The 27,778-nt window shown below is 39.2% G+C and overlaps 1 protein-coding gene across 4 annotated transcripts in view; it reads left to right on the plus strand.

Moving 5' to 3' along the window:
• Window positions 1–27,778, plus strand: part of EFNA5 (ephrin A5) — a 213,402-nt gene that overhangs the window by 39,302 nt on the left and 146,322 nt on the right. The window contains exon 1 of one of the 4 annotated variants that reach the window (XM_085042621.1): window positions 17,442–17,548. The exons of the other annotated variants lie outside the window; for them this stretch is intronic. Coding sequence (XP_084898747.1) covers window positions 17,457–17,548 — 92 coding nt within the window. The 5' untranslated portion in view covers window positions 17,442–17,456. Of the gene's footprint in view, window positions 1–17,441; window positions 17,549–27,778 lie in introns of those variants that run through there. 4 annotated transcript variants of the gene reach the window in all.

Below are 27,778 nucleotides of genomic sequence, written 5' to 3' on the forward strand. Positions count from 1 at the left end.
TTTGGAAACTGAAAAGGACACTTCACATGCACCAGAGGAAACCTCAGAAAGGACAATATTTAAAAGTATTTGTGGGTCAATATATTAGGATTGCTGGCAGGTTAGTAACATCTTTGAGCTGTGAGCACCTCCAGATGTGCTGATGAATAGCTGAGTAAACTTCTGCAAGTCGCTTGCACTTCTCTCAGCCAGGAGTCTCAGCTGTGAAACTTGCCATCGAAACATGGCTCTTTGCAGCTCTTGAGCACTGCTGCCAGATAAGGATTTTTAAATCCATGTTTGCGTTCTGGTATCGGTAAAAGAGTGGGAAATAGTTGGTGGAGGAGATGGGTGAAGCCTGAGGCCTGTTAAGGTTGATCTGAATGGGTTAGATTTTTCTAAAGATAGGTAATTCTTTGGAGGCTGTTGATACAAACCAGGTGGAGTAATACCTGAATATCTTGCTGGGTAGACACTGGAATTTGGCTTTTCATTTAGTTAAGTGGAAAAAAAGACCATTTCTTGACCTTTTGTTTTGTAGAGGGAGAACCTAGGGAGAAGAATGAACTGCAATTTTTCCTTCTTAGAGATGCAATTTTCTGAAGTTTTGCTCTGCCATTTTTGACAATTGTATTTTGCAGTGATCAGTCCATTGTGAAAGAGGATAACTGAAGCTAAACTGATACTTCATGCCATTAATATACTTTTTTTATATTACATCATTACTCGTAGATTTTTACTTGAAAACAAAAAATTTTCTGCCATGTCGATAGTTTCACCTTTAAAAAAGTAGCTGACAGTCTCCCCACATTTTTGCTCCTGGTTGTGCCTACTTCAACAATGTTATTTAATAGGAGGTATTCAGTGAAGGGAAGCCACACATGCATTAATTGCCTTTATGGAAATTGGGAATTTTAAGTCACAGGTGCAGTGTTTAAGGTCCAAAAATGCAGTCTATTGAGGGATGTTTTTATTATCTTCTTTAGAAGTGTGAGAGTAGAAGTAGCAGTTTGCCACACTTGCGCAGTTTGGCAAAGATCTAATATTTTGGAATTCATTGCTTGTGAGTTATTATTTCTAATCACACGCTTGATTGAATCCACCTAAATAACTTTGACTGAAAAGGCAGGGAGTTAAATCCAAAACTAAATATGTATTTTAACTGAAAATAGGGATCATCATGGACTGTGTTCTCAATCAGCACTTGACATTTATCTGAATATATAGCTTAAAAGGAGGAATAAAAAAGGTAGGCACTGTTCTGTCCTTTGGCAGGAGCACTATATGAAAAACTGTCATTGAACTCTGAGGATTAAAATGGAAGCCCTGGATCACACAGAGAAATAATAAAACTGGGCCCTGATGGTGTTATGCTAAGTGCAGTTAATATTATGAATATGCTATGAAAGGAAAATCAAGTGATCCTTCAAAATCTTTCCAGAGATTGCCAAGTCATTTTGAAGTATCTGAAAGCTACCTATAAATGAAAGTACTGATTTTTAGAATAAAACAGGACCGCATGCAAATGTTATCAGTGATTGGAAGATGCACAGCATGTTCCAAATGTTAGATGTTCTTCAACATGTTCCAAATGTTAGATGTTCTTGGCAGGACATTTCTCAGATGAGAAGATCTTAGATGAGTGATTTTTTTTCCATAATGGCAGAAACTCTCAAGGAGGTGCTTTTCAGTTGGTCCTAAGTTGAAAGGAGTTAGAGATCATGACACTGGAATAGTCAAAATGTAAATTATTTTATTTTCAGGAAAAACTTGCAAAAGATAATTGTGGCTGTGTTTGTTTGGTTTTTGCTTGGGTTTGGATTTTTTTAATGAGGGAAAAGGAATACTACTTGTGTATTCTCTTTTTACAGGTATTGTTTTTTTTTCTCTGTCCTTCAGGCATTTCACAAGAAGTATCAAATGTTTTGACTTAGTTGGAGCATTTGGTTTTCTCAGGTAGATGATGCTGGTAGGGCATCCAAGCACAACAAAATTGTGTTACATTTGCAGATGTAAGATTTGCATTTGCTGGATGTCATAAATGAGAGTAAAGTATGGATCCATGTTGTGCATGTGATAGATGGTCTCATATACTGGGAAGATTCCTTACTTTGTGAAGGACAGTGATCACAGACAGGCGTTGGAGTGGCTCTAGTTTCCCCTGGTATCAGAAGGTTACACAAACTGCCCCTAGGATTTAAACAGCTCAGTTGTTTCATGTCAGTTTAATTATCCCTATGTTTTGTGGGCCAGTCACTGGAGTGGTCTGGAAATATTAGGAAATCGGAGGCTTTAACAGCTTTGAGGGCAGAGTTCTGATTTGGTTCGTTTGGTATTCATTCCCTTTGTGATAGTCTTAATGCAAGTGATAGCCTGTTTAGAACCACGAGGCATGCTTAGTGCCAGTACAAGATTTAATTGAGACCCTATCTTTCAGCAGGAAATGCCTTTCTGTCCAATTTTATTTATATGAATTTATACTGCAACTCAGTTATCTCTGCTTGGGGTCATTACTTTGATTTTAACTTAGCAATTTAACTCCTGAAGTGCTTCAAGTAAAAATATCCTTGAAGGAGTAACACATTTAAATAGCTCTGAATGAGTTGAAAATAGTTTTTAAATTTAGTTCAGGCTGGGAGCACAGACTGGCAGGAAAATAAATAAATGGATGGGGAAAAAAGGGATTAAGCATAAATGCTCACACAGTGCCATACAGTTGAAGAACTAAGAGATGGGACAAAAAGGTTAAATATACTCCTTTCTAGCATCCTGGTAATAATAAATATCTAGTGACAACAAATAAAAGTAATCAGACCAATAATATTTACTTTAGTACTTGGGGGTTTTGTTTGTTTGATTATTTCAATGGCATAGCTGATACAGGAGATATAAAAATGTAACTACTGCTTCCTAAATTAACAATTTAGTTGCTAAATGAAGAGAAACATCTTAACATAAATAAAATACAAATCTCTAGTCATTTCAGCCAACCCCATTTCTTTTATAAAGCACTTGAGATTTTATTTTCATTAGTACTGAGAAGCACTTCGGAATGAGTAACTAGCAAATAAGCAAACTGAGATAATTCAAGTTTATATTGTTGAGTTAATAAAACTAATAAAATCTCCACATTTCCTAAGGTTTTCATTATTACTATTTAATTTTTTATACTGCAGAGGAAAATTGTTAGCGTTATATAGTCTTAGGCATCATGGAAATTTTCTTTAGCAGTTTTATGTACTTTTATGACTTGATGAAGAAAATGAAGCTTGTTTTGTAGCTTGTGAACAAGGAAAAGGCGTCTTTTTAGTGTTTTAATCTGGATGATTGCTTGATTCCTCATTGTCTTTTGTCTGATGTGAGCTTGAAGGTTCATTTCTTTAGCAGCTTTCTCTCTAAGAGGATTCTGGCAGCGTAGTGTGCATTTTGCAGGATAGTAAATAGAAAGTTTGCTAGGACAGACTTTGGCAGTTACTCTCTTTTGTTAATACCATGATGAGTATAAACATCAGGAGTTGCAGTTCCACATAAGGTGCCCCAGTCACCGAAGTTCTGCACTGCATTGTGGTTTGCCGTACAGTTGGCACTTTTTATCTTGTGTGGTGGCAGAAAAATTTTAATTTTTATTTTAGTCATTCTATACCCTGGCTTCATTCCCCTACCTTCTTTTTGTGTTTGTTATGGTTTTCTATCTTCTCTTCTCTTCTCTTCTCTTCTCTTCTCTTCTCTTCTCTTCTCTTCTCTTCTCTTCTCTTCTCTCCCTCTCCCTCTCCCTCTCCTTCTCCCTCTTTCTCTTCTCTTCCTTTTTCTATCATCTTTTCTTTTTCTTTGTCCTTTTTCTTTTTCCTGCTGAGGAAAGGGAGATGTCTTACTTTAGTTAGAAATATGGAAGCCAGATTTAAAAGACTGTTGATCCAATGGAAATTTTTTAAAAGCATTTTTTGCCTTATTATATGCCTTTCTTGTGCTCATTTGGATCACTGCCTGTAATATGCACTTTGTAGTAATAAGAAACCTTCTTCGAATTGTGAGCAGTCTCTGAATAGACCAAAATAATAGACCAAGTAGCTTGGAAAGGTGATGTAAAGATTGTTCAGTAAGGGGTGGTAGTAAAGATACATAATACATTTGTTTTATGAGAGGATATTTTGTATTAGGCCAGGTAGCTTTTTGTCCAAATTTTTTAATTATACTGTAATTTGGATTCATTATCTTTTTAAATCATGTGACACTTAAATCTCAGTGAGTATCAAATAAGAAGACAACGTGAAGGTAAGCAGAGCAAAAAGGCATATTAAATAGCCTAGCAAAATTTCAATAATCTAAAAATATCAATACACAAAAGAATATTTGAGGGGGTTTTTAATTAATGTCTTTTCTTTAGTTTTATTAATAAACATTTATATAACTTACTTGCTTTTTTGACTTCATGATTAGTCAAGTATTAGGATCTCTACATTGTATCCATAAGCAAGTATGTGTATATGACTGTCTGTGTGTGTTTGCATCTGTTAAGATCTGTTAAGTGTGAGTATGTATATATTCGTCTTTTTAAAAAAGGAAAATATTTTTTTTCTTAATAATGCAATGACATTGACTTTAAATAAATATACAAATAATTTTAAAAACACAACCAATAACTTCACTGCTCATATAGAATCATATCAGAGGGAGGAAGCAGAAGAGCTGAAACCACACTCTGTTTAATATTCTTTATTTTGGTTTTCTTCCACTTCTCTTTGTAGCCAAAATGCAGACAGAACACTTTGTGCAGAAGAGGGAGAAAAGCACTTTTTGATTGAGCAGATGTTTTGCTTTTCCTTACTTTGCCTTTGTGGTAGCGATGTGGTGTCCTGAACAAAGGCATGCCTTGGAATGGGTGAGCTATTGAGTGAAAATTATTTCAGTGTATAACTGAAGGAGAGATTATTTCTTTTCTCCACACCTTTATTCTGTGCAGTTCAGTTCCAGTGTTTCCATCCCACAGTGGTTTGTGAGTCTGATTTACGGGTCACGGCCCATTGTCAGTCCCCTCTTCTTCTCCCTTTATTTTTGGCTTTGTTTGAACATCACACGAGTCAGTAAGGAGTTAATTTCCAATGAATACTGGCTAGGAGCTTCTCCGCAGTGTTTCGTGCAAGGTTTTGGTGTTTCGTGCCTGTCACTGCCCCTCTTTCACGCCTCTGTGGGTATGGAAATATTTGGAGACAGAGTGAGGAGTGAGCTGTGGGCTCAGTGCTGCAGCCCCCTGACTGCCTGGCTCATCACCCACCGACAGCGCCTTCCTCATGCTCCTGTGCCGTATGTGGCACGCAATGCTCCAGGGAGTGTGGCACAGGCAGCGCGTCCCAAATCCGCCCTTCCAGAAATTTCTCTCCAAAGCCAAACCCTCCTCCATCCCAGGTGGGGGAACTCTGGCAGCACTGGGGCCGCTGTAAAAGTGCGAGCCGGAACACTGATAAAATGTGGGCGACGGCAGCGGTTGGTGGTATAATTGTGTTTATCGCAGTTGGTTCTTAGCAGTCTTGGATTCGATGCCTGAAATCTGTGTGCTGCATTGAAAATGGCAGCCAGCCCTTTCCGTGACACTCTTGCTAAGAGCGCAGCTCTCTGATAGCCATGCTTGTTTTTCATCCTTTGTGCAACTCTCAGCAAAGTAAAACCCAAAACACTGGGAAAGAAGTGCCCATGAAGCAATGAGGAAAGGGAGTGGTTCAGCGTTTTTACGTGATAAGATGTAAAAGTTAATACCTCAGCAGTTTAAGGGGTTGTTTTGCTTTCTACCTAGATTTGTATGACTTTGTTACAAAGACTCTCTTTGAATAGTGAAGCCAGTTCATGTGTTTGCTGCATTGATTAGGCTTTCAAAGCCTGATTTCTTGGAAAATATGGAAATACCAATGATGCAGTGTTTACTAGTCTGTTTGAAATGGGTATTGTAACCTCTGAACATGAAAGAAAAAATATATCATACTTCAAAAAATATATATCATATATCATATATCATATATCATATATCATATATCATATATCATACTTCCTAAGATTATTGTGCTTGGCAGAATTTCTCTGTGCATTATATTTTCTTTGTATGTTCAGCAACAGAAGAATCTACACTATTGCAATGAAACCAAAAAAATCCCTCTGAAAGTCGGCACAGTTGGCACCAAGATAATTCTTTTTTTCCGAATGAAAATTGTCAAAGCATGTTGTTTCCTTCTGTAAAAATACTGCAGTTTGGTGTGGTGTTTCATATGTTATCAATGTATTTAAGCCTGGAAATAAAATAGAGAATATAATTGAAGCCAATGTCTTGAACAGATTTTGTTATTTTCTTACATGTGGCCATCTTTTTGGGTGTTAGCTGTCCTTTACTCTCACTGACCTTATTGGATACTTTTTTTTGCTATCTTCCTTTAATTCTTCTTTTTTTACTTTATTTTGTCTTTTGTCAAAATTAATTTTTTTACTGTAATTTTCTGAGTTGTTCAACATGATCATGTCTTCTTTTTAATTAGCTAGAGTGGAAATAAGGGAAAAGTAGAATACAGACTAGTTTAATATTAAAATATTTTGTTGTCTAGAAAGTTGTGTGCAAAAGGAATAAATAAGCCCCCCTTTTATTATTCTTTTTTTTATTATTCTTTTAAGCCCCCCTGCATTAATCTTTAAAACTAATGTTTCTTGTGATTGTTCTTGTAGCTGTGTTTGACTGTATGCTGATGAAAGCCATTTCACCAGTGATTCAGCAGGATGCTGATTCTCCCTTTTTTTGGGAATTGTTTGGAGTGGTAACTACAAAAATTGTTATTTGTTATCACTGTTATTTTTTCTTAATAGTTCAGGCTAGCATCTTGGCTGCTTGCCAGTTTCAGTTTCATTCCACTCAGGAATTATTTGCTTCATTCCTACTTGAACCTGCCACTCCTGCAGCTCATGTTTGTAATAGAGATGGACAGATCAAAGGAGTCAGAGCCCCAGGAAGGGGGAAGTAAAGCAGTCCTCATTGGCACAAAAGGCAATTAATTTTAATTGTTAGAATTATTATTTCTTTAATGTATGGGAAGGCTTTAGTAATGGAAAGTGTGTGAATTAAGTAAGTATTCTTAGTGATAAATCGTGACTGTTTAAGAATAATAGTTTTGTGTGAAAAACAGTCCTGAGAACAGTCTGAGCAAGGCTGCTGGCATCCCACCAGGGTAACAGGAGGACTCAGACCAGGAGGTGCCATTCTGAACATGAGTTTTTGTCACAGGGCTGAGCCTCCGGGAACTACCAGAGAGGCAGGCCTGCCTGAGATGCACATACCAAGTGCTTGAATATCTGCTATGAAGGAGCAAGGGTTCCAGCTAAAACTGTTTTAATAACTGCTTTAGATTAACACCAAACAAAGAAAGGTACTTGTTTTTGCAGTGATTTTTCCCAGATTCTATTGTGCATAGGTCTGAAGTTTGCATTTCAGTGGAATGAATCTTTTGATCAGAGCCAAAACCAGAAACAGACAGACGGTAAGGAGGAAGAGCTGCACCCTTTGGAACAAGATGGGGATCCTTGCCTTTAATTAGCAGGCTTAATATCTTCTTTCCAGTAAGTGATATGATCAATTTACCTTTTAAATTGTGTCTTTGTTGTTTGAGTAGTAGTAAAAGTAATCCATTCCTTGACCTTTTCCGGTCATTCTGCATCCCAAGGTGGGTTGCAGTTGTGCTGCTTCTCTTTACTGCCACGCTGTGGAAAAAGAAGCCTGGCTTGGATGCTGTACTGTATTTTCCACAGCATGGCAGTAAAGCAAAACATTGCAGCTTTATTTCACTCACAAGCAGGGTTGGCTCTTCTTTTTTTCCCCCTTTTCTTCCCACTCCTACTGAGCAGGCAGTAGATGCGTCCTTACAGGTTTTGTCTGGTGTAGGGATTGATGTGCTACTCTCTCCCATACTGTGTCAATGTGTTGACTGAAAAAATCACTATGGAAAGAGATGGATTTTACATAATGTGCTTCTGATTTATGCATGTAGATGTGAGTTTAAACATCAACACCATATTGGAAGTCTGTATGGGTAAGAGTGGCTTTGAGAGTCACATTTCAGAGCCTGGGACTGAAAGGCATCACATGTCAGGAGGTGCAGGCTGAGGGAGGAGAGCCTGATGTTGTTCAGCGCTTGGGCCAGCTTGAAAATATTCCTTGAGACAAGAAGTCTGTTTGGGGGAACAAATATGCTTCGACAGTCTGTGTGGAGCAAGTAATTTTTGATTCTTGAGCCTTGGACTCTTGCCAGATTAGCTTTTGGTGACTAGCTGAACAGATTTACTGAATGGCACTTAGGTAATAAAAAACTGAGTGTTAGCAATTTAATTTTAAGTGTCTGATCCGCTAACTCTGTACTGTAGGTGTAAATTACAAAAAAATGTGCTGTGTTTGCCAACCATGGTGGCAAACATGCCAGTATTTTGTTCAATGAAGAAAGATAGTGCTAAATGTCTGCTTTGTCTGCTCTCTTCTGCCCTGATTTTGGAGTTATTTATTTATGGATTTTTGTCCTATTCCTGTCTACATTTCTCTCTTGCCTTCACACCAGGAAAGAATGAAGGATTAAGCACTGGGGGATCTCACAGCCATCCCATTCACTCTGCTTTGGTTCTTTTCAGGACGAAAAGCAGTGCAGGAAATATTAGGTCAAACTTGCTCTAAGATACTGCCAATTAAAGGCCATTCAAAGGCACGTGAAACATTTTTGCTTTTCTCAACTGTTGCACTTTCTTTAAGTGACACTAGCTAATTCTTTCTTTCTGATTAGTCTCATGTGTACAAGGAATAATTGGTGCTTTAATGTAACAACAAATGGGCATAGCTGTCTAGAAATATTTAAATTTGCTTTGTCACAAGACAAGATCTTTTCAAGTTTCAGCCTGTACAGCCTCTGCTGCCTGTGAACAGCTCGGAGAATAAGTACATGTGACAACAGTGCTATGATAACTATGAGGTTTTTATTATTTTGTTTTGCTGTGTGAGGGTTTGTTGGGTTTTCTTCCCTTCTTTTATGTGTTTGGTTTGGGGTTTTTTTCCCCTTGAGGGTGACAGGAGTAATTCAGTGGCTTAGATTTCATCCTGGTTTTTTGGACTCAGTCAGTTCTTAATTAAATTTGTGGCAGAGAGCATGGTTGAATATTGCACCACGTGATGGTGGATGGGTTTGTGTAATACTAGTATTATATGAATAGTGTACAGTACTGAAATAGACTGAGTCTGCATGGTGTTTTCCATTATGAGTATGCAGAAAAATGCTCATACTGCCCCTTCCTAGAGGTTATTAGGTGTCACCTTAGAATCACAGTTCAAAAGTCAGATTCAGATATTTTAGAATTACTCCTGAATCATAAAAGTAACTACAGAATAGTCATTACTGCTCAAAGAACCTGTAATTTGGTGGGAAAACCAGTCTTCTTTGTTGTGTTCTTTACAAGGAGAAATACCTTTCCTGCCTAAAGTCATTAAGGGTGTTGCAGTGAGATTGAGAGTGAGGTAACTTTTTAAAAAAAATCGGACATTAGGTGAAAAAAAATACAATTATTAGCTGTGGGTATGTTTTCTGGTGTTTATTGCAGAGAATGTGAAAGCAGAACATTCAGGAAAAAAAATTATTCTAACCTTTCTTTTTCTTAATGTTTGTCTTCAGAGTTTTTTTATTCTCTTTTTAAGGACTGAACTGAAAGACATGGCAAATTGTTTCCAAAGAGGTGAGAATATAGTTAATCAAAAAACAGCAACAGACAGGATAGAGCAGCCTCTGACTGGGGTCCCAGATACTTTGCTGTTGGGGATATTGGATTTAGAACTTTTTGCCAGTGACACTGGAGGACAGGGTTTTTTTGTGCATATGACTGTGAACATGCCTGCAGCAGGCTGAGAGAAACTTTTATGTGACTATTGGACTACAGAAGGGCATATAGTTACAGTATTGTTTTTGCCACCATCACCTGTTGGGGCGCCTAATGCAATAATAATCTGGCAAACTAGGACCAAAGCACATAATTGCACAGAAAAGCTGGACTGTGAAAAGCACATGCCTGCTACTAAAATGTCTCTGATTCATTCTCCCAGCAGGGAAAGTCAAACCATTTGAACAGTTAAAGGAGAACCTGTCTTGATTGCATCTGCTTTGACCAGGCACTTGTGTTTTGTTTTTCTGTGATTGCACTTACAGCTTTTTGTCCTATTTTGTCTCCAAATGTGTTGGTCACCCATGGAGTCAGATTCACTTTTCTGATGCATTCCTTCCTAAGAGGAATGTTCAGCCCTTATTTAATTTGGTTTCTAAGCAGTTCTGATTTGTCTGGAAGGTTGAAGTCCAGTATTTGCCTTTTCACTTACGGCTGCAGAGGTGAAAGAAGCATGGAGGGAGAGACAAGAGGCAGGGAGGAGGTGAATAATAAAAATGGGAAGAGGCAGAGCTATTTTTGGAGGGACTGGAGATCATCAGCTCTTCAGTGGTTTGGAACAGCCTGTGCTGTGTCCAATTGATTGATTCCTTCTGTTTCCTCTTCCATTATCTACGACTTTGGTGTTCATCCCACCTTAAAATGGCCCGAGCTGATTTGACATGAAGATGAAGATGATGGTAAGGGATGGGGGACTGTTATGCCCAGGAGTACTGATTTAACTATTAGTTAACAATACCTGTTGAACTTGTTCTCCTTGAGTGCATTATGTGGAATAGTACAATAGGAAGTTGGGAGATAATCCTGAGAAGATGTGAAAGGGAAGAAAATATTAAATTTTTTTAATCTTCTGTATTCTTAGTACCATGCATGTATTGCTTACTGTGTGGCAGATTTAAATCTCAGACCACAGATATTTTTGTTTGTTTTTCTTATTTTCTGAATAACAACACTTGCGCATGGTGATATGCCTTGTTAACAGTTGTTGTTTTGGTCTTTAGAGGGGATGATGGAATGCAAAGAGAATTTGATCCAGCAACAGAGCTGCCATTCTCAAAAATGTGGTGGAGCCACATTGACCTCCAGTTACAGTTTGTAAAAGCTCACTTAATAATTAAAACCGATGTTCTAAGATTGCAATTTCACAGCATGGTATGATACTTGGGCAAGGAAAAAAGTTAACTCTTTTCTTAAATAAGTTGCTCTACCAGTTGTGTTTATTTCTATGACTGAGTTACCTCTCTTGTACAGATTACATTATATTCTTACGTGTGCTGTGTGGGGAGGAGGGATCAGTGTTCACTTGCTCTTGCTTGTGCATACACACATACACGTGCTTACTTTCTCTCATAATTTAGGGAGTTAAGGGAGAGAAGGAGAAGAATATAAACAGAAAAACCACATCCTGACAGCTGCCTCCAGTTAGTCCTGTTTTTCCCCCACACTTTTAAATCTTACGGTGGCTCCTAATTTGTCCCACATGAGTCTTTTCCCAGTGGAGCTGTTTTCCGTTTCCTTTTTGCTTTCATTTGATCCAAAGTAAACAGTTAACAAAGAATAAACCAATTCAGGCAGCTGTCAATGGACCATCAACTTTCAGGTGTCTCAAACAGGAAGAAGAGGGCATATTATTTTGAAGGTAAGAGGGGAAAATGGTACTGAAACCTGATGCCTGTGTGGACCAGAAAAGTGCTTCCAGGTCAAATCTGTTTGAGACAGTGAAGTCCTACCATGTCCAGGAGATAAATTCTGGGACGTCTGTTAGTGTTTTGTTAACATGTGTACAAACCTCTTAATGTAAAAAGCCTTTTAGATTAAAAATACATTGGGTGCACAACTTAGGATGAAAAATCACAGCACTCTACTAGTAATTCATGAGATCACAACGCACTTTCCAAAGCGACCTCCAAAGGAGTTTGCAAATATTACCACTGCCAAATATGGTGATGCTGCATTTTTTTGCTGATTTTTATGATGTGGTTTTCCTTCAAAGTCTGAATGTATTTTCTTTTATGTAAAGGAGTGTCTAGCAGCAGGGTAGGTAACCCACCTTTCTCTTAGAGATGTATAGAGCATGTCAGAGCAGCTTTCTCCTGCCTGTCCAGTTAGGTTATTCTCTTCTAAGTACAAACTGTTTATTGTGCCTGTAAGACTCAACGAAGTCATTTATCATGTCACTTTGAAACTTCTCTAGTCTATGTTTAGGAAGGATCTAAAGGATTCTCTTGGCATTTCCTCCAAAAACACCCCAAACCAAAACAAGAAGTGATGCCAAAAATATGTGCTTTGCATTGAGGTCTCTAAAATAGGTAGTATTGCAGCTAGTTGCCTGCAGGTCGGCATTGGCTCTGCCTTCCTGTGTTAGAGTAAAACCTCTCTCACCAGCTATCTACAGCTGTGCAAAAACCTCTCACTCTATTACTGCAGCTCTGCTTCAGCTGAAATTTGGAGCTCTGTCTACATAGACACCATTCCTGTCACTACCTAGCTTTGGTGACTTGTTTGGATATTTTCCCTCCCTTGTCTGCAGTTTCTTTAAGAATGATTTTCAGAGAGATGATTCTTGCTACAGTGATATGTGATACATTTTTGTAATGGAGCTCTTGGGGCCCAGTGCAGTGTTATGAAGGTTCTCCCATTTCTCAGGGAAAGTGATACATTGGAAGAAAGTGAGCTGTGTGTCTTAATTCTTACTTTCATCAGTTTCTATTATGTGGAAAAAAATAATAGTGAAGTAATTTTGTATTGATAAAGAATAATGCAATTGGCTCTGAACACCTAATTTTTAACTCAAGCAAATAGTCCTGTTGTTTTCATCTGAATTTTAGGGTGAAGTGGGATCCAAAGGAAACTTAGGCTCCTAAAAGCTAAAATAAACACTAGTCCTCAGAGCAGTGCTGTAGAAAAGCCGCACAGTGAGGGCTAGCTGGGGCTTGGAAGAGTTTGCCAGGAAAAGTAAGTTCTACTGAAAGAGAAGAGAGCAATATATGGCAGAAATGGACCCTGAGATCTGCCAGGTCTTGTGGGAAGGAGCAGGCAGGTTAAAGGAAATGGGGTCAGGACACCTGTGGGAAAACTTTTGCAGAGAGGGTTGGGAACAGGCAGACTGAGGCAAGCTTAAATAAACACTGGGTTTCAGAGAAAGCAAGCAGTAGAGCCTGTAGGTGGCATAAGGTGCCTCGTGTGTTTTTTTTATGAAATTGCAGGGCTGCCCAGTGGAATGTCAGAGAAACAGAGGGATCTGTGCCTGTGATGACTGCAGGGATGCTAGTGGGAGGCTGAGCTTAGAGGCAAATACAGGTGTCTTCTCAGGTGGGGGCTGCTTAGGTATCGAACAAATCAGTATAGACAGTAGGTGTGCTCTCTGTATGCTGTGCACTGTTAGCAGTACCAGTTTTTAATTTTACACTACTTTTTTAACAGGAAATTTGTTTGTTTTCTATTTGGAGTGACTGGTAAAGCTAACACATTTCACAGCAGTTTCTGTGAGTGTTTCTGTTAACATGGCATCTGGCTAAGTGGAAATACCCTAAATTTCTCTCTGCCCTCACATTGTTTTACAACTATTTGAGTATTTGTTTTGGTTAAAGAAGTGGGATTTTGGTAAAGTACAGCACCAAACCAGGCACATGGTGTGATTCTTGGGACTGTTCCTTGCAGGGCCAGCAGTTTTCCTCAGTGATCCTTGTCTCTTCCAGCTCTGGATATTCTGTGGTCCTTTGATTTTTTTTAGGCATTTATGTCTGAGTGACGAAGTTATGTTGTGAGCTATCTGCTAATTTCCCTACTTGTGCGAATGAGCTAAAGGAAGTATAGGTGAGAGGGAGGAGTGCAGACCTGATGATAGGGCTGGGAAGAGGAGTCCTTTGCTGGAGCTGGGAGCTGCAGCAATAAGAAGGCACACAAAATCAAATGCGTTGTGCCAGAAAGAGAATGGCGCACGCACCACATGCACACACAATGTGTGTACACAAATGTGTATATTTATGCCACTCTGAAGGGGTGGTTTATATTTGTGCTGTCATCACAGGGGTAGGTGTTGAAATAAGTATCAACGATGCACAGTTTATAGAATTTGTATCACTGGCACCACTGTTTGCCCAACTGGGTATAGTAACGCTTGCCTGTCTCCTTCAAAACATTCCTTTCATCTCCAGCTAATGCTGCTTAATGGGCCTGGATAAGGACTGAGTAAACAGAAGCAGAAGTTGCATGGTGTGTGTGTGTGTGTGTGTGTGTGTGTGTGTGTGTGTGTGTGTATGTATTTAGCTTCACTGTTTTTAGTCTCCCCCTGCCAGCTTGGTGAAATGGCAGTTAGAAAAACGTTGCCTGGAATTGAGGAAGGGCCTTGAGTGGCTGTCATCTTTCACCTGTTTTTACATGCTCTTACTTCAGCTGAATCATTACCTTCTCTGGAGTTGCCTTAGAAGTAAACTCGGCACTGCTGGAAGAGGAGGAATAAATCAGTTCTATCTCTACATATTTACTGATTTCTATGCTAAAACTTGAGAAAAGAGAAGAGGTACAAATAATGCCAACTGATTTTGGAGAAGATGAATATGAGGCACCTAGTTGGGAACTAGATCTTTTGCTCCGTTAATATATCCCTCCCCCCTTGAATTATCTTAAGATTTTTACAAATGAAATGTATTATGAGTTTCATTCAAGACATGACATAGCTTAATAAGACAACAGAGCATTTGGTGAGATCTTTGCTTTGGAGTGCTTTAGATTTTTCTAAGATGATATTTATACCCCTCATATACTTCTCCCCATTCCCAGTCCTGCCAGCAGGAAGAACAAAAATGCTTCTTTGTCCTACCTCTTACTCCATCATACCCTGAGCATTATGAGGGGACATAAAGACACTTGTCTACTGCCTTGCATTATTTGTTAGAAGAACAGAGTAATGCAAGTTCTTCAGGGATTTTCTTGAAGTTTAAGTGAAGGTAACTAAAGCAGCTTGAAAGACATTTTCTGCACAATTTTTCTGTGTAAGCTAATGCTGAGGATGGAGTCAGACCACAGCAGTCATGTACAGTGAAAGAAACTGCTACTGGTTGTTGTTACTCTTGTTTCTTGTCTATCCAGTGTCTGAAGCTGCGAGTAACAGGTCTTGGCCTCCTGTGCAGGGTGTAGCTGTTTTCAGTGAGTCCCTGGTCTACTTGGTTATTTCTGCATTTATTAAATGATGCAGAGAACCTCCCTTTGCAAAGAGTTGTTGCCTTTCCCATTCCTTATGAAGATGAATTAATAATTTTTCTCTCTTAATTACGTTCAATCTGCTGTTCCTGTCTGGAATTCTAAAGGTTACAGTTGTTACCATATTCATAAAATCGCCCAACTGTGTAAGAGAACTCTAACAACAATTTTACAGCCAAGTTCCTCTATTATGCCTCATTCAGTGTATGTTTTGCCATCAGTGATAGGCAATCTGATCATGTGGGGGAAGTCCTGCCGGTGCTTTTCTGTTTTCTTACAGCAAGAAAAATACTATCCTGCCAAAAGAAGTATGTCTATATTTAAAAAAAACTCATACAGACTAGAGCTTCCAAACACAAAATGCCCAAATATCCATCGCTTCGGGATGAAAGTCTTTTTAATATTCTGGCTTACTCTAAATCTGTAGTACTTAGAATCTTATTGCTTGGTATTATAAATTGAATGGCTAAGAATATATAGTGGCGTTTAGTTAAGAGTGGATTTGGCATGAGCAGGTGGCCTTGGCCTTCTGTCTCAAGAAATCTGAAAAAAAAGCCTGAATAGACCAAGATGAATACTATGTGAGGATTGAGTGATGATTTATATTCCCATGAAGGGCAAAGAGCCCTGGAGATCTGATCTTTATGTGCATGTCACTTCAGGTACAAGACCTGCACCTACAAGATAATCACATTGCAGTCTTTGGCACAAGGTTAAATTTTCCTTCTCTCTCATCCTGCATGTACATACTCTTACCTTTCTCTCTTTTTTCCTCTGTGTTCTCACTTAGTCCATAGCAACTATCTGAAGGTAAAGCTTATTTCATCTGCTTCCCAGTCATCCATTTCTCCTGATCTAGGCTTACACGGGTTGTCTTTTAAATTATAGTATGTTTGCAAGAAATAAAAATGCAAAGACATCTGTAGATTGCTTGCTGGACACAAACCCTTTCTTTTTAGGGCTGCCTCTTTGTTCCACTGATACCTAGAAAATATGGTCACTGTCTGAAAACAGTTTTTAGAAGGTGTCTGTGTGTCTTGCATTGTGACCTCACATCATCCAGTGGGTGGTTGTCTTTTTTTCTGCCCCAGCTTCTTTTTCCCCTCACAGTCTGCAGTGCTGTGCAGTATACTTTGCTTCTGGCTTGATCTGAATGAATGTGCAGCATGACAGATGATTTTTGGTGTAAGTATCAGGCAGTTTCTGCAAATCAGAGGCTTGGAGGTCTGAGAGTTGCAGTCTAGCAATTCTACTGTGGTTTTCCCCCAGCAACCTGCTTCACACCTTCACTCAAAATTATTGCCTGTGCAGTCTTGTGTATTCACTTACCCCCCTGTGCCAGAGGTTACCAGCTTCGTACCTAAGTGCTAAAAGGTAACATGTGCCTCTTCTCCCTTTACAAGTCAGTGCATTAGGCTGAGTTGCTGAGAACAAGTGCACTGAAGACTCTGGATGAAGATGGCTGAGAGGTTGCTCAGTAATGGAGGGGCAGGCTGGCAGCTGGTGTTCAGCTGTCCGAGCATGGTTTGTTGGAGATATCTGTCAGTGCCCTCAGACCTTGTTATCAAGGTGGTAATTTTTTGCCTGCCTGCAGTGGTGAATAACAGTGCTCAACCCCTGCCTGTGTTCTTGTTTGGATCCATTTCAGAGGTTTTATCTTCATGTTATTTGATGATGGCCAGGGAGCTCTGGAACAAAGCAGGTTAAATGTTTGTTAATTACTGTTAATACACTTTTTGCAGTTGAAAATTATGCACACTTATTCCTCTCTACCTTACCTCTCAGTTGGTTCCCTGCCATGCTGCCTGCCATGCTCTCAAGAGAGACAGGGAGCAATATACTCATCACTGCTGTCTGTGACTGAAAACCAGTAAGAAATGTGTGTTTGTGGAGTGCAGACTGAGTTGATTTGTATACTTGAAGTGCCAGTCCATTCAAATATTGAGGTACTGGAGGAATAATCTTAGCTGTGTTGCCATTTAATTAACTCTTGATGTAGCTGAGAAAGTGTGCACAACTGTGTAATTTACATGCTGACATCTATTTCAGAAAGTGGCAATTTATTATGGGAGTTAAAATGAGACCACATTTAATTTCAGCTTTTGATAATAAGGTTGGGTTTTTTTAATCCATTGCCAGTGGTAGAGGAGCTGTGAGGAATCTCCTCTGCAGATTTGTTAGTATAGCATAAATTGTACACACACTTGCAAAGAGAGTCCTGGGATGTGGATATTTGACACTAAGCAGTACATTCTCTTTATCTAACAGGCCTCAGTGGGCAAAGTATATTTGGTTCCCATTTACAGATAGTCAAAAGCATTTGTTGCTGACCTTTTGTCATGTTGCTGCATTCATCCCAATCTCCATTGTCTTTTGGTGGACCTCTAAGAATTTTGATAATTTCAGGAAGTTTCTCTTTGCGGGGCAAGGAGTAAGTAGCAAGTGCCTCAGCCTCTCTACATCATTTTAATTGCAGTTATTCTAAAGATTTGGACTTAGTTGCATGTCTTCTTCTATCTTTAGTACGTGGTTGTTATTCTTGAATTTGATAAGAATCTGCTGTAGATTTGCTCTTTTTACTAAACTGAGAAAGTACTGCCTGGACAGGGGTGCTGTGCATGTATATGTAGGCAACTGATGGTTTGTTTATCTTTTGAATTCAAGATGCTGCTCTAGCAACTACTGGTTTTTTTGGCATTGAAATATCAGCTCCGTAGCTTAGAAGGCTGAAAATCTGTTGAACTTATAAAGGAATAGTTTTTTGGGTTTTTTTTAGGTGCCTTTTATTTGCAATTGAAAATTACAGCAATTTAGGTCTAATTTGAAATGTAGAATACCAGAAGGCACAGATTAACGCTCTCTTGTGTGACTGGTGTCTTTCCTTTTTTTGTGTAAGATGAATGGGTGGGAAGCAAACCAGTAACACTTCTTTTTTTTTTCTGCCTTAGCTCATAGGTCTAGAAAATTGATAGTTAGCATCTGGGAAAAACTAATATAATTTTTGGCCTAGTTATTAGAGAAGTTGTGGTGGGGATTACCCCCAACAAAAGTGACTTCTAGCATTTGGAATTAAATCCTGCTTTTAGGGCGATTAGTAGAAATTGCTGAAGCGGTGAATAAACAAGGATTTAAAGGTTGGTCATTTTAAAATGTTTTAAATGATAATGAGGAAACAACAGCAAGAATTTACCTCCTTGCCCACCAAATGCAAGAAATGCCCCTCCTTCCATCCGTTGGAGCTCATGCAAAGCGGGAAGGTGTTATCTAAACCCTAGAAGGAAAAGTGAGGTTTGGTTGCACTAAAGTGTGCTTATATAAAATTCATCATGGAGCAGATAATCTTAAATGCCATCACATGGCACATGCAGGACAACCAGGAGCATGCTGGCCCAGCCAGCGCAGGTTTTTGAAAGGCAGGTGCTTCTTGGCCAACCTGGTTTTCTTCTGTGACAGTGAGATCAGCTTGGTGGATGAGGGAAAGGCTGTGGGTGTTGCCTGACTGCACTTCAGTGAAGCTCTTGACACCATTTTTCACAGCATTCTCCTGCAGAAGCTGGCTGCTCATGGCTTGGACAGGTTCAATGCTCTCTGAGTAACAAACTGCCTGGGTGTGCAAGCCCAGAGAGTGGTGGTGAATGGAGTTACTTCCAGCTGGTGCCAGTCACCAGTGGGGTTCCCAGTGTTGGGGCCAACACTGTTTTATATTTTTGTCATGATCTGGATGAGGGGATTGAGTGCACCCTCCGTCAGTTTGCAAATGACACCAGGCTGGGTGGGAGTGTTGATGTGCTGGAGGGCAGGAAGTCTCTGCAGAGGGCTCTGGACAGGATGGATCCATAGGCCAAGGTCAGTGACCTGAGTTTCAGTATGGCCAAGTGTCAGGTCCTGCTCTTGGGCCACAACAACCTGTGCAGTGCTATAGGCTGGGGGAGTGGCTGGAAAGCTGCCTGGGGAAAAGAGCCTGCAGGTGCTGGTGACAGCAGCTGAGCATGAGCTAGCTGTGCCCAGGTGGCCAAGAAGGCTAAGGGCACCTAGGTTGGATCAGCAACAGGGTGGCAACAGCAGCAGGGCAGTGGCCATTCCCCTGTGCTGGCCACTGGTGAGGCCACACCTCGAGTGCTGCATCCAGTTCTGGGGCCCCTAGTTCAGGAAGGACACTGAGGTGCTGGAGCATGTCCAGAGATGGGAACAGAGCTGGGGAAGAGTCTGGAGCACAAAGGGTGGCTGAGGGAGCTGAGGTTGTTTACCCTGGCTAAGGAGGTTCAGGGGTGACTTTATTGCTCTCTGTAACTCCCTGGATGGAGTGTGTAGTGAGGAGTGCATCAGACTCTTTTCCCAGGAAACGTGACAGGATGGCTTCAAGTTGCATCAAGGCAGGTTTAGGTTCGATATGAGGGATAATTTCGTCATTGAAAGGCCTGCTGGGTGCTTGAACAGGCTGCCCAGGGATGTGGTGGAATCGCTATCCCTGGAAGTGTTCAGAAATCCTGTGGATATGGCACCTGGGGATATGGTTTAGTGGTGAACATGGTGGTGCTGGATTATTGGCTAGATTCAATATTAGAGGTCTTTTCCAATGCTAATGTGTTCTCTGCCATGAAATAAGATAGCAGGTTTAGGTAGTGTGATCTTGGGGCCTCATGTGAAGGTGCAGATGTTACTTATAGGAGAAAAATTTTTTTCCCTCTTCTCCCCCAAACAAAAGGCAATTCTGATGCAGACACAGACAATGAAACACCGCCTGTGCCATAAAAGCCAGAATGGTGTATGCATTAGTGCTTCACAAGAGTGATCAGTGAAATTACTAGATGTAATTGATGCTTGTGCAAAACAGGGAGCATTTGTTTTTTTTCATTCTTGTGGTTAATGTTCAGTGTAATAATACAAATGAGTCCTCCACACTGCTCCCTACTCTGCCGTGTCACATGTACTTTTTATCTTTTCCCTTTGTCTTGTGGGTACCAGCAGTTGGTAAATGGCTTTTATGGAGGATAATATATTTAGAATGCAATTTCCATTTGAGATTTTTACTGCTACCTCTCCCTCTCTGTGACCTAGGGAGTGGAAGGCTGATATAATACAGTTATCTTTCCAAGCTGAGTCACTTTAAAGCATGTGCTTGTAATATACGGTTTTTAATAATCTCCCCTGCCACAGAGCAGAAACTGGTCTCTGAATGAGGACAACCAGATGAAACTGGCTTCTGTGTAAACATGTCTTGGGCAGAATCAGCCAATTTCAAGGCGGATTAGTGTCAGTGCAGTGAAAACAGGATAAGGAAAGTATGAATATAGGAAGAACTTGAGTGTCACTTGCGAAAAAAAGAAAAATCTGCATGGGATTGTTTCCCTCCCTCTGTCTCCCCAGTTTCAAAATCTTGTCCTGTCTCACGAGCCTTTTGTGCTTTTAGGGTAGGGCAACACAACAGGACAAAAGTGAAGGGAGAGCTGGCCTCCTGTATAGTCGAGCAGAGCATAACACTATCTGCTCTCTCTCCATATCTGCAAGACTGCAAGTCCAATTCAACGGGTTTCTGCTCCTGGTGCTCCTGCCAGCTGCTGTTCTGTTTGCTGTCCTGTTTTTGACCGACCTGGGGCTTGTGTTTTCAGCATTGTTGGTTGGTGATCAGGCTGAGGATGATACATTTTGATGAAAAAAAGCCTTACATGGTGACATATTTTGAGAGATTTGTACCAGTTGCATTATCCGAGTGTTTTTAAGCTTATGGTACCAGGGCACCTTCAGAGACCTTTTTTCTTCAGAGTCCATCCTGTAACCTTTCTCTCGGAGCACTGTGTTTGGGATGCAATTGCACCTTTCTTGGCTCGTAGGAGAGGTCCCTGGAGCTGTGACTCAGCTTGAAGCAGTGAGTTGGATAAAAAATTGTATGTATTGCAAATTTACCCTCGAGAACCTGACTAAACAGCCTGGGGCTCATGTCTTTTCTGACTTTTGTCTTACCCTTTGCTCACATGTAATGATAGCCCAGAACCTGATGTGTGATTGAATGGGTTTCTGCTGCAGGTTTGATGTGTCAAGCTGTTTAACAATTTTTATTCTGTCAAGTATACAGTGCATCTGAATATTTTCCTCTTCCAAATAATCTTTACCCATGGAAACAGTAAAAGGTACAATTTGTCTTGAAAATCTTATTTCATGGCATTTACAAACAGCTTACTCATTCTTAGTGCTCTCTCAGATGTGAATTTTTTTAAATGGCCTTCAAAAATTATCTGAGAATGAAATTTATAAAAAGCTGAGGTCTTGCACATTTGAAATGGTGAAGAAAAAGCAACCCACAGAAATTTCATTGTGATTTCCATGTTGAGAGTGATAGCTGGGGTTCTGCCTTTGGGAACAAAAGATTAACAAAAGGCAAAGCTTTTTGTAGGATTTCTGAAGTAATGATGTGTTTGTGCCAACTTGCAGCAGCTCATTGAAAAGCATAGAATATATTACTGGATCAGCTTGCTCCTTAACTGTGTAATTTAGGATAGCATAAATGTGTTTCATATTAAGTGGGGTTGTACGATGATTTATTACCTGATTAATGTTATCCTTCCTATTGAAAGTGGTGTATTTCCAGATTCCATTTCCTAGTGATTGTTAGTACATAAGTTCTCCAGGGCTGTAGTGTGGAGGGAGTTTCTCTTGGGATGAAACATTTCTGGAAGAAGGCTCCTTTTTGCTGAGGAGCTGCATATTGATTGGCAGTGTTTTCTAAGCAGGTTCAGCCAACAGCATTCACATAATTCACAGAGATCTCTGTGAAAGATCAGTTCTTTTTAGCAGTTGCTTGCAGTCTTCCCAGTTTACATTTTGACCCTTTTTGTAAATGTAAATAATCCAAAGAAGTTTCTTTCATTTCTCTCCTCCTCTAAAAATGGATGCAGACCAAGAAATGGGGCATTTCTGCTGTAATATTTTGGATAAGCTTCCAGCTTTACTAACCCTATTTTATTTTAATCTTCTGGCACAGACTGTAGATCTTGGCAAGCTGAAAAGCTGTGGTTCAGCTGTTGTTTCCATTTTATTTTCTAAAGATGTGAATATGTTTACCCAAATAATGAAGAGCTGTGAAAAGAACATGATAAATACTTTCTGCACCTCCTTTTCTCCACTGAATATTTCATGGTTATATTAAATACAAAATAATTACACTGCACCTCAGGAAGTACCCAACTACTTTCTTATAATAAGGTAAATATAACCTGGGGACTCCTCTTATTCTGAAACCATAAAAGGAATCCTGACTGTAAGTTCCTTAAACTGTTTGTCCTAAAAGCCAGTATTCTCCTTGTCTGTTTTCTAAAATGACTACATGGCTGTTTATGAGCTTTGTTCTGTTTTGTTTCTCTCATACTTTTTAAATATAGCAAACAGTGGCTGTAATGTAATTCTGTGTTTTAATATGGAAGCACAGAAGCAATGATTTTACTGAAGTTACTTACTCCAGAGCAGAATCTCTCAAGCAGTTAAACTTGCTGTTGTTTTAGAATTGAGTGCATGCACCATAAGCAATAAAATATCCAATTCAATGGGAAACAGTGTTTTTGAACTGAGCTGGGGAGCAAGTTGTCTAATTTAAGTCCTGAGCATGGCTGTTGGTAAAGGCAGGAAAACATGGTGCTGGATGGGTTATTTTCAAATTGCTTGATATCACTGAGGTCTTTGAAAGGAACTCAGAAGAGCCTAGTTCTGTTTTAGCTATTCTAGTGATATGCAAAATTGGTAACAACAGCTTGCTCTCTTCTGTTGCTAGTTTTGGTCTGTACTTATGCACCTGGCATTACTGCAATTGCTTTGCAAGTTTTATAAACTTGCAAGGCAGGAGTCATTAAGCATCTGTTTGTCACTATAGAAGAACCACTGTCGATACTGTCACAGAGAATCAATTTTTTATTCTGTTTTGGTTTTGCTTTGGGTGTGCACAGATTAGTTTAGATAATAAGAGCAGCAGTATTGGCTCTGTCTTGCACAGCATCAGATCTTTAATTCTGGTAGTAACAATATTGAAGGCTTCTAAGAAAGTTCAGAAAAATGTTGCAAATAGAAATCCATGTGTTTCCTTGGTGTGCTAGCCAGGTTTTTGGCAGTTGGCAACTTAGATTAAGAGAAAACGGAATACTTGAGGTGAAGATTCAGTTAAAATGTTGGTTAAGAATAAGATTTGAAAGCATTTAACTTCCTTTGATTTTTTAACATTGACTAAATTTCTTCTCTGTGTGTGACTACTTCTATAAACACTTCAATATTTTACAATATTATTCTTTTAAATGTAAGGAGTTAAAACAGCAGAAAGAGAAACTTCTAGGGCTCTTGTGAAAAATTTGACTAGTCTTACCATGTGTTTTGCTGGGTATATGCAAATTCTTTTGTAAATTAATTCACATCTTATTTTCTCTAGGAGTGGGGTTATGAATTGTTCACCTCACACAAAATGTGTTCTGAACTCAAATGCTGCTATGCTATATGAAGACGCCTCCTAAAGCAAATCAGTGGAGAGATACCGCTATTTTGATGACAGTGGAATTTCTAAAACTAAAGATCTTTACACGACTTGAAATGTAGATAAGAAAGAATAAGTAGAAGCAGATACTGAAAATTACATTTTTATGAATGTAATTTTGAAATTCAACCAGCTGGGGAATAGAACTTCAGTTCAAAGTTGACCTAAAGATGAATATATTTGAAAGACATTTATATATGTAAACCTTTATTTTTGCTTTTTAAATTCATTGACCTTTAGTTGCAGGCATTACTTTGGCTGCTGTGTATCTGTCAGAAACTTTGGAGTGTAATAAATGCACTTTCTTGCAGCTTCTGAAATGTGATTTTGTCGTCTTTATGACAGAACTTAGATACTGCTGAACTCCTTGGCAGAGCACATAAGATGTTTTTGTGTTCCGCCTAGTCAATGATATGCTTTAAATGCCTCTCTGAGAATTTAAAAACTAAAGATTTATTAACAAAAGACATTATTTTTCCCACTATAAGCAGGAAAGAGTGAAAAAAATCATATAAAATCATTGAACAAAGCAGCAACAGAATTACAGTTTAATACAGTCTTACATGTGATGCAAGAGACCACAAACCATGTCTCTTAAAACAGGTAGGTAGAGCGTAGCTGCTGCTCCACTGGCCTCCTGGGGCTTGCTGTTGCTCCTTTTCAATTTACCCTCATCCTGAGTTCCCAGTTTTAGTCTGGTGAGGATTTGAAGGACTTTTGCAGCTCACTGCAGGGATCTTTCAAAGATATGCATGGGAGCAGCTGAGCCAATTGAGCACAGAGAAAGCTTGAAAATGAGCTGACCTTGAGCAAGACATTTTGCTTTGGTTATTGCTGAAGGTAGAAGGGCTGCCTGTTACTTTCTGCCAGACAGCTCACCCACTGAAGTGAGAACCTTAACTTCCCCTCGGATTAGCTGGCTACTAAGCACTCTGCTCCAAGGTGTGTGCAGGCTTGTGCAAAATCAATTTGTTTGCCTCTTCCAAGTTAGAGGATTGTCTTTTGCCTGACCAAGGTTTTACAAAACATTTAGTACAGATGTCTGCTAAACAAGATGGAGTAGTACTGTTCATTTTTTTCCCCTTTAGAAACAGAATGCTTGTATGTACAAAGAGAAAAATGCTATTCTAATCAAAGGCATATCTAATATCTGCACTTAAAAGATGGTGTCCCCACCCTCTGCACCAGCCAAATAAATCCCAGTTGAAAGGCATAGCCATCAAATTTGAAATGAGGCCTTTGGGTTGTTTTAAATTCCAGCATGCTGAGATTTTTCTCAGCTTTTGGATGGTAAACAAGATCTGTGATTTCCATCAATGATATAATTTAACTTTTGGCAAGGTATGCGGCTTTGTTCAGAAAGAAGGGATGAGCTCTGTGATTGAAGCTACTGAGGGGCACCTTTAAATATATAAACAGCTAATCTCTCCTTTTAGGTACCTACAAAAGCAGCTCTTTATGGTGCTAGGCAATTTAAAATAAAATTGTCTTTGTCTTCCTAAAACTTGGCAAAACTCAAATTGTGCTCAGATTTCTTTTAAGTACGAAGAGGCCAAGCTAATATCACTTTATATTTTGTAATTATATTCTTTCTTGTTCTGTGTTGGACAAGTGTATTTTGGATGCAGTCCATCTGGAATGTTAGGTGTGTAGTAGAAAAGTCCCACTGTTGTGAAGAGTGGCTCAAATTTCCAAGTGCTACTAGAAAAATTGCAGCTCTGGTTCTGTCAACATTATCTCTTGAGGTTGTAATTGATAGGAGTCACTATCCTTGAGACAAAGACACATGTGCTTTTTTTCCCCCTTACTGAAAATACTTCTGGTAAACAGCATCTATGTACAAATAACAGAGATACTTTGCCAGAATTCCAGAGGGGTACTTACTGTTCATATATTTGTGATTCATTTGTTCAAGAAAACAATAACCAAATAGGAATGACAGTTTCAGATGAACTTTGAAGGAGACAGAAAATGAGAACACTGTTTACTGCTTTGAAAGTGAGGATCTTGGCTTCGGTTTTGTGACCTGAAAAGAAATGCTGGCAATGAAAGGTGAAAACCTGTTTGATTGGCCTGTGGTCTTTTTGATCTGTGGACACAATTTAGCATACCATCTGGGGAAAATGTAGTCTACTGGCATAGAGAAGTAGAAAAGCCAAGAACAGTATCCAAATATACTTAAATTTCTATTGCTCTTGTATCTGTTCAGTCTCATTTTGTTTAAAGGACGAGAATTCTACATCTGCAAGGTACACTGCACAGCTAATTCAGCCACTGGATACCAAATTGCAAGGATATATTTAATGATATTCCTATTGCAATCTATTACCAGGACTATAAAGATGTTTCCCTTTGCCTCACCCTCAGCTCCCCTGCTCTGAAAAAACAACAGAAACTTGGTTTAAATACTTGTAAAGCAGATTTATTAATAGGAGTGCCACAAGCTGCCAAAGAAAAATTGAGCTTTGCTAGTTTTAGTATTACTTATTTTTAGTTAGTTGTTACTGAAAATGTGTGCACTGCTGTCTAGATTGCATAGGACTTGCATTGGAGTAATGGATCACAGAGTGTATTACTAATCGCATTGATAAACTGAGTTATGATGTTTTCTTTGTTAGACTAGGCTAGATTAGACTAGTATAGACTAGAATATAGTAGCCCCATTCTTTGTAGAACTTTAGTCTGTGGTTTGTTCTTTTTGTTTTTTTGTTGTTTTTCTTTGTTTGCTTTGACAAACCAATCTACAGCTCTTCCTGTCAAAATAGACCCTTCTGATTTAATCCTAAAAGAAACTAGCTTTTTGCTACTGAAAAGCAAAATATATGTAAGGAATTCCCAGCTGTCCTACTGATCTGTACAATCTAATACTCCTTCAACAGTTGTCAAATACCAGATTTTTTCTCCCTGTAAAATTCCTAACAGACATGGAGTAATTCAGACTCTGGTTCTTTGCTATGTCTGGAAAGTGTGAAATAAACAGTTATGAATTAGAGAACAAAGTGAAAAAGCAGTACAGCGTAACTAAAGAAAAACCAAAACTAAGTATATATAGAAACTGAGGAATACAAGAGAAGGAAAAGGGAAGAACTTAAAGCACAATATTTATAGAGCAGGAGCCAAGTCTTCATAAGAATCTGAAGAAATTGTCTTCTCAAAGGACATTCAGAAATATTGGGTAGATAATACATTACTGAAAGCAGAAGCTGCTGATGTAAGTAAATAGATCTTCATGGCTTTCCTCCATCCTCTGCTGCACTGAATTCACCTTCTAATTTTTCCATGTTTATTAACCAAAACAAATCCTCTCTGAGAATCTGAGAAATATCAGAAGCTTCATGACATGTTTTTAGCTAAAGCTTAGCAAGCTGAAGGGATTGCTCTCCCAATTGCTTTTCTGTATTTTGATACTCTTACAGAAGGTTCTGCTACCTTCAGCTAGAGGTACAGGTAATGAGTTTTTAGAACAAATGATCATGCTTTGGTTCCAGTAATCTGAGTTAGTAAAGGTGTGCAAACCTGTCCTGGCTTACTAGGGTGATACCAGCCTGCATTGAGGGAGCAGAGGAGGTGTCATGGGTGCAGTGAGAGCAGAGTGGCTGTCGCCTGGAGCAGCAGTGTGGGCTGCAAAGAGCAAGTTTATTTCTGAATCATGATGAAACTGATTTAATCATCTTACTTGGTGCAGAGCAGCTCTCTGCTTGTGAGGATGTGGAGAGAAGTCTTTGGGAGGATTAAATGTCCCCTCCTGCTGCAATGTAGCCTGAGGCTGGCCCAAGTGTGCAACTGAATAGAAATGTTACTTAGGAGTGTGTCAGACCCGTCATTTATCTAATTTGATAATCACAGAAGATTTCAGATCTGGTGCAAAGTGGTAAAAACCTTGGCGAAAAAAACCCTGCTGTCTTTTGTAAGAGAATACTTTATGGCACATAATCTTACATCACTGAGCCCTAATACTAATTGTAGTATTTGACCATTACTCAAAATATTTAACAAACAAAACTGTAGCATTTACTCCTTCCAAAGGAAGCCTATAAAGTGATTACTGGGTATGTTATCAAATTTTTTTTCCCCTCTAGACTGCTGAGGAAAACCTCGTACTATGATGTAATCTCCTTAGCTCATTTCCTTAAAAAACATTCTAAAGTTACA

The sequence above is a fragment of the Lichenostomus cassidix genome, chromosome Z, assembly GCF_008360975.1.
Source record: "Lichenostomus cassidix isolate B80296 chromosome Z, HeHo_3.0, whole genome shotgun sequence".
Classification (NCBI taxonomy): domain Eukaryota; kingdom Metazoa; phylum Chordata; class Aves; order Passeriformes; family Meliphagidae; genus Lichenostomus; species Lichenostomus cassidix.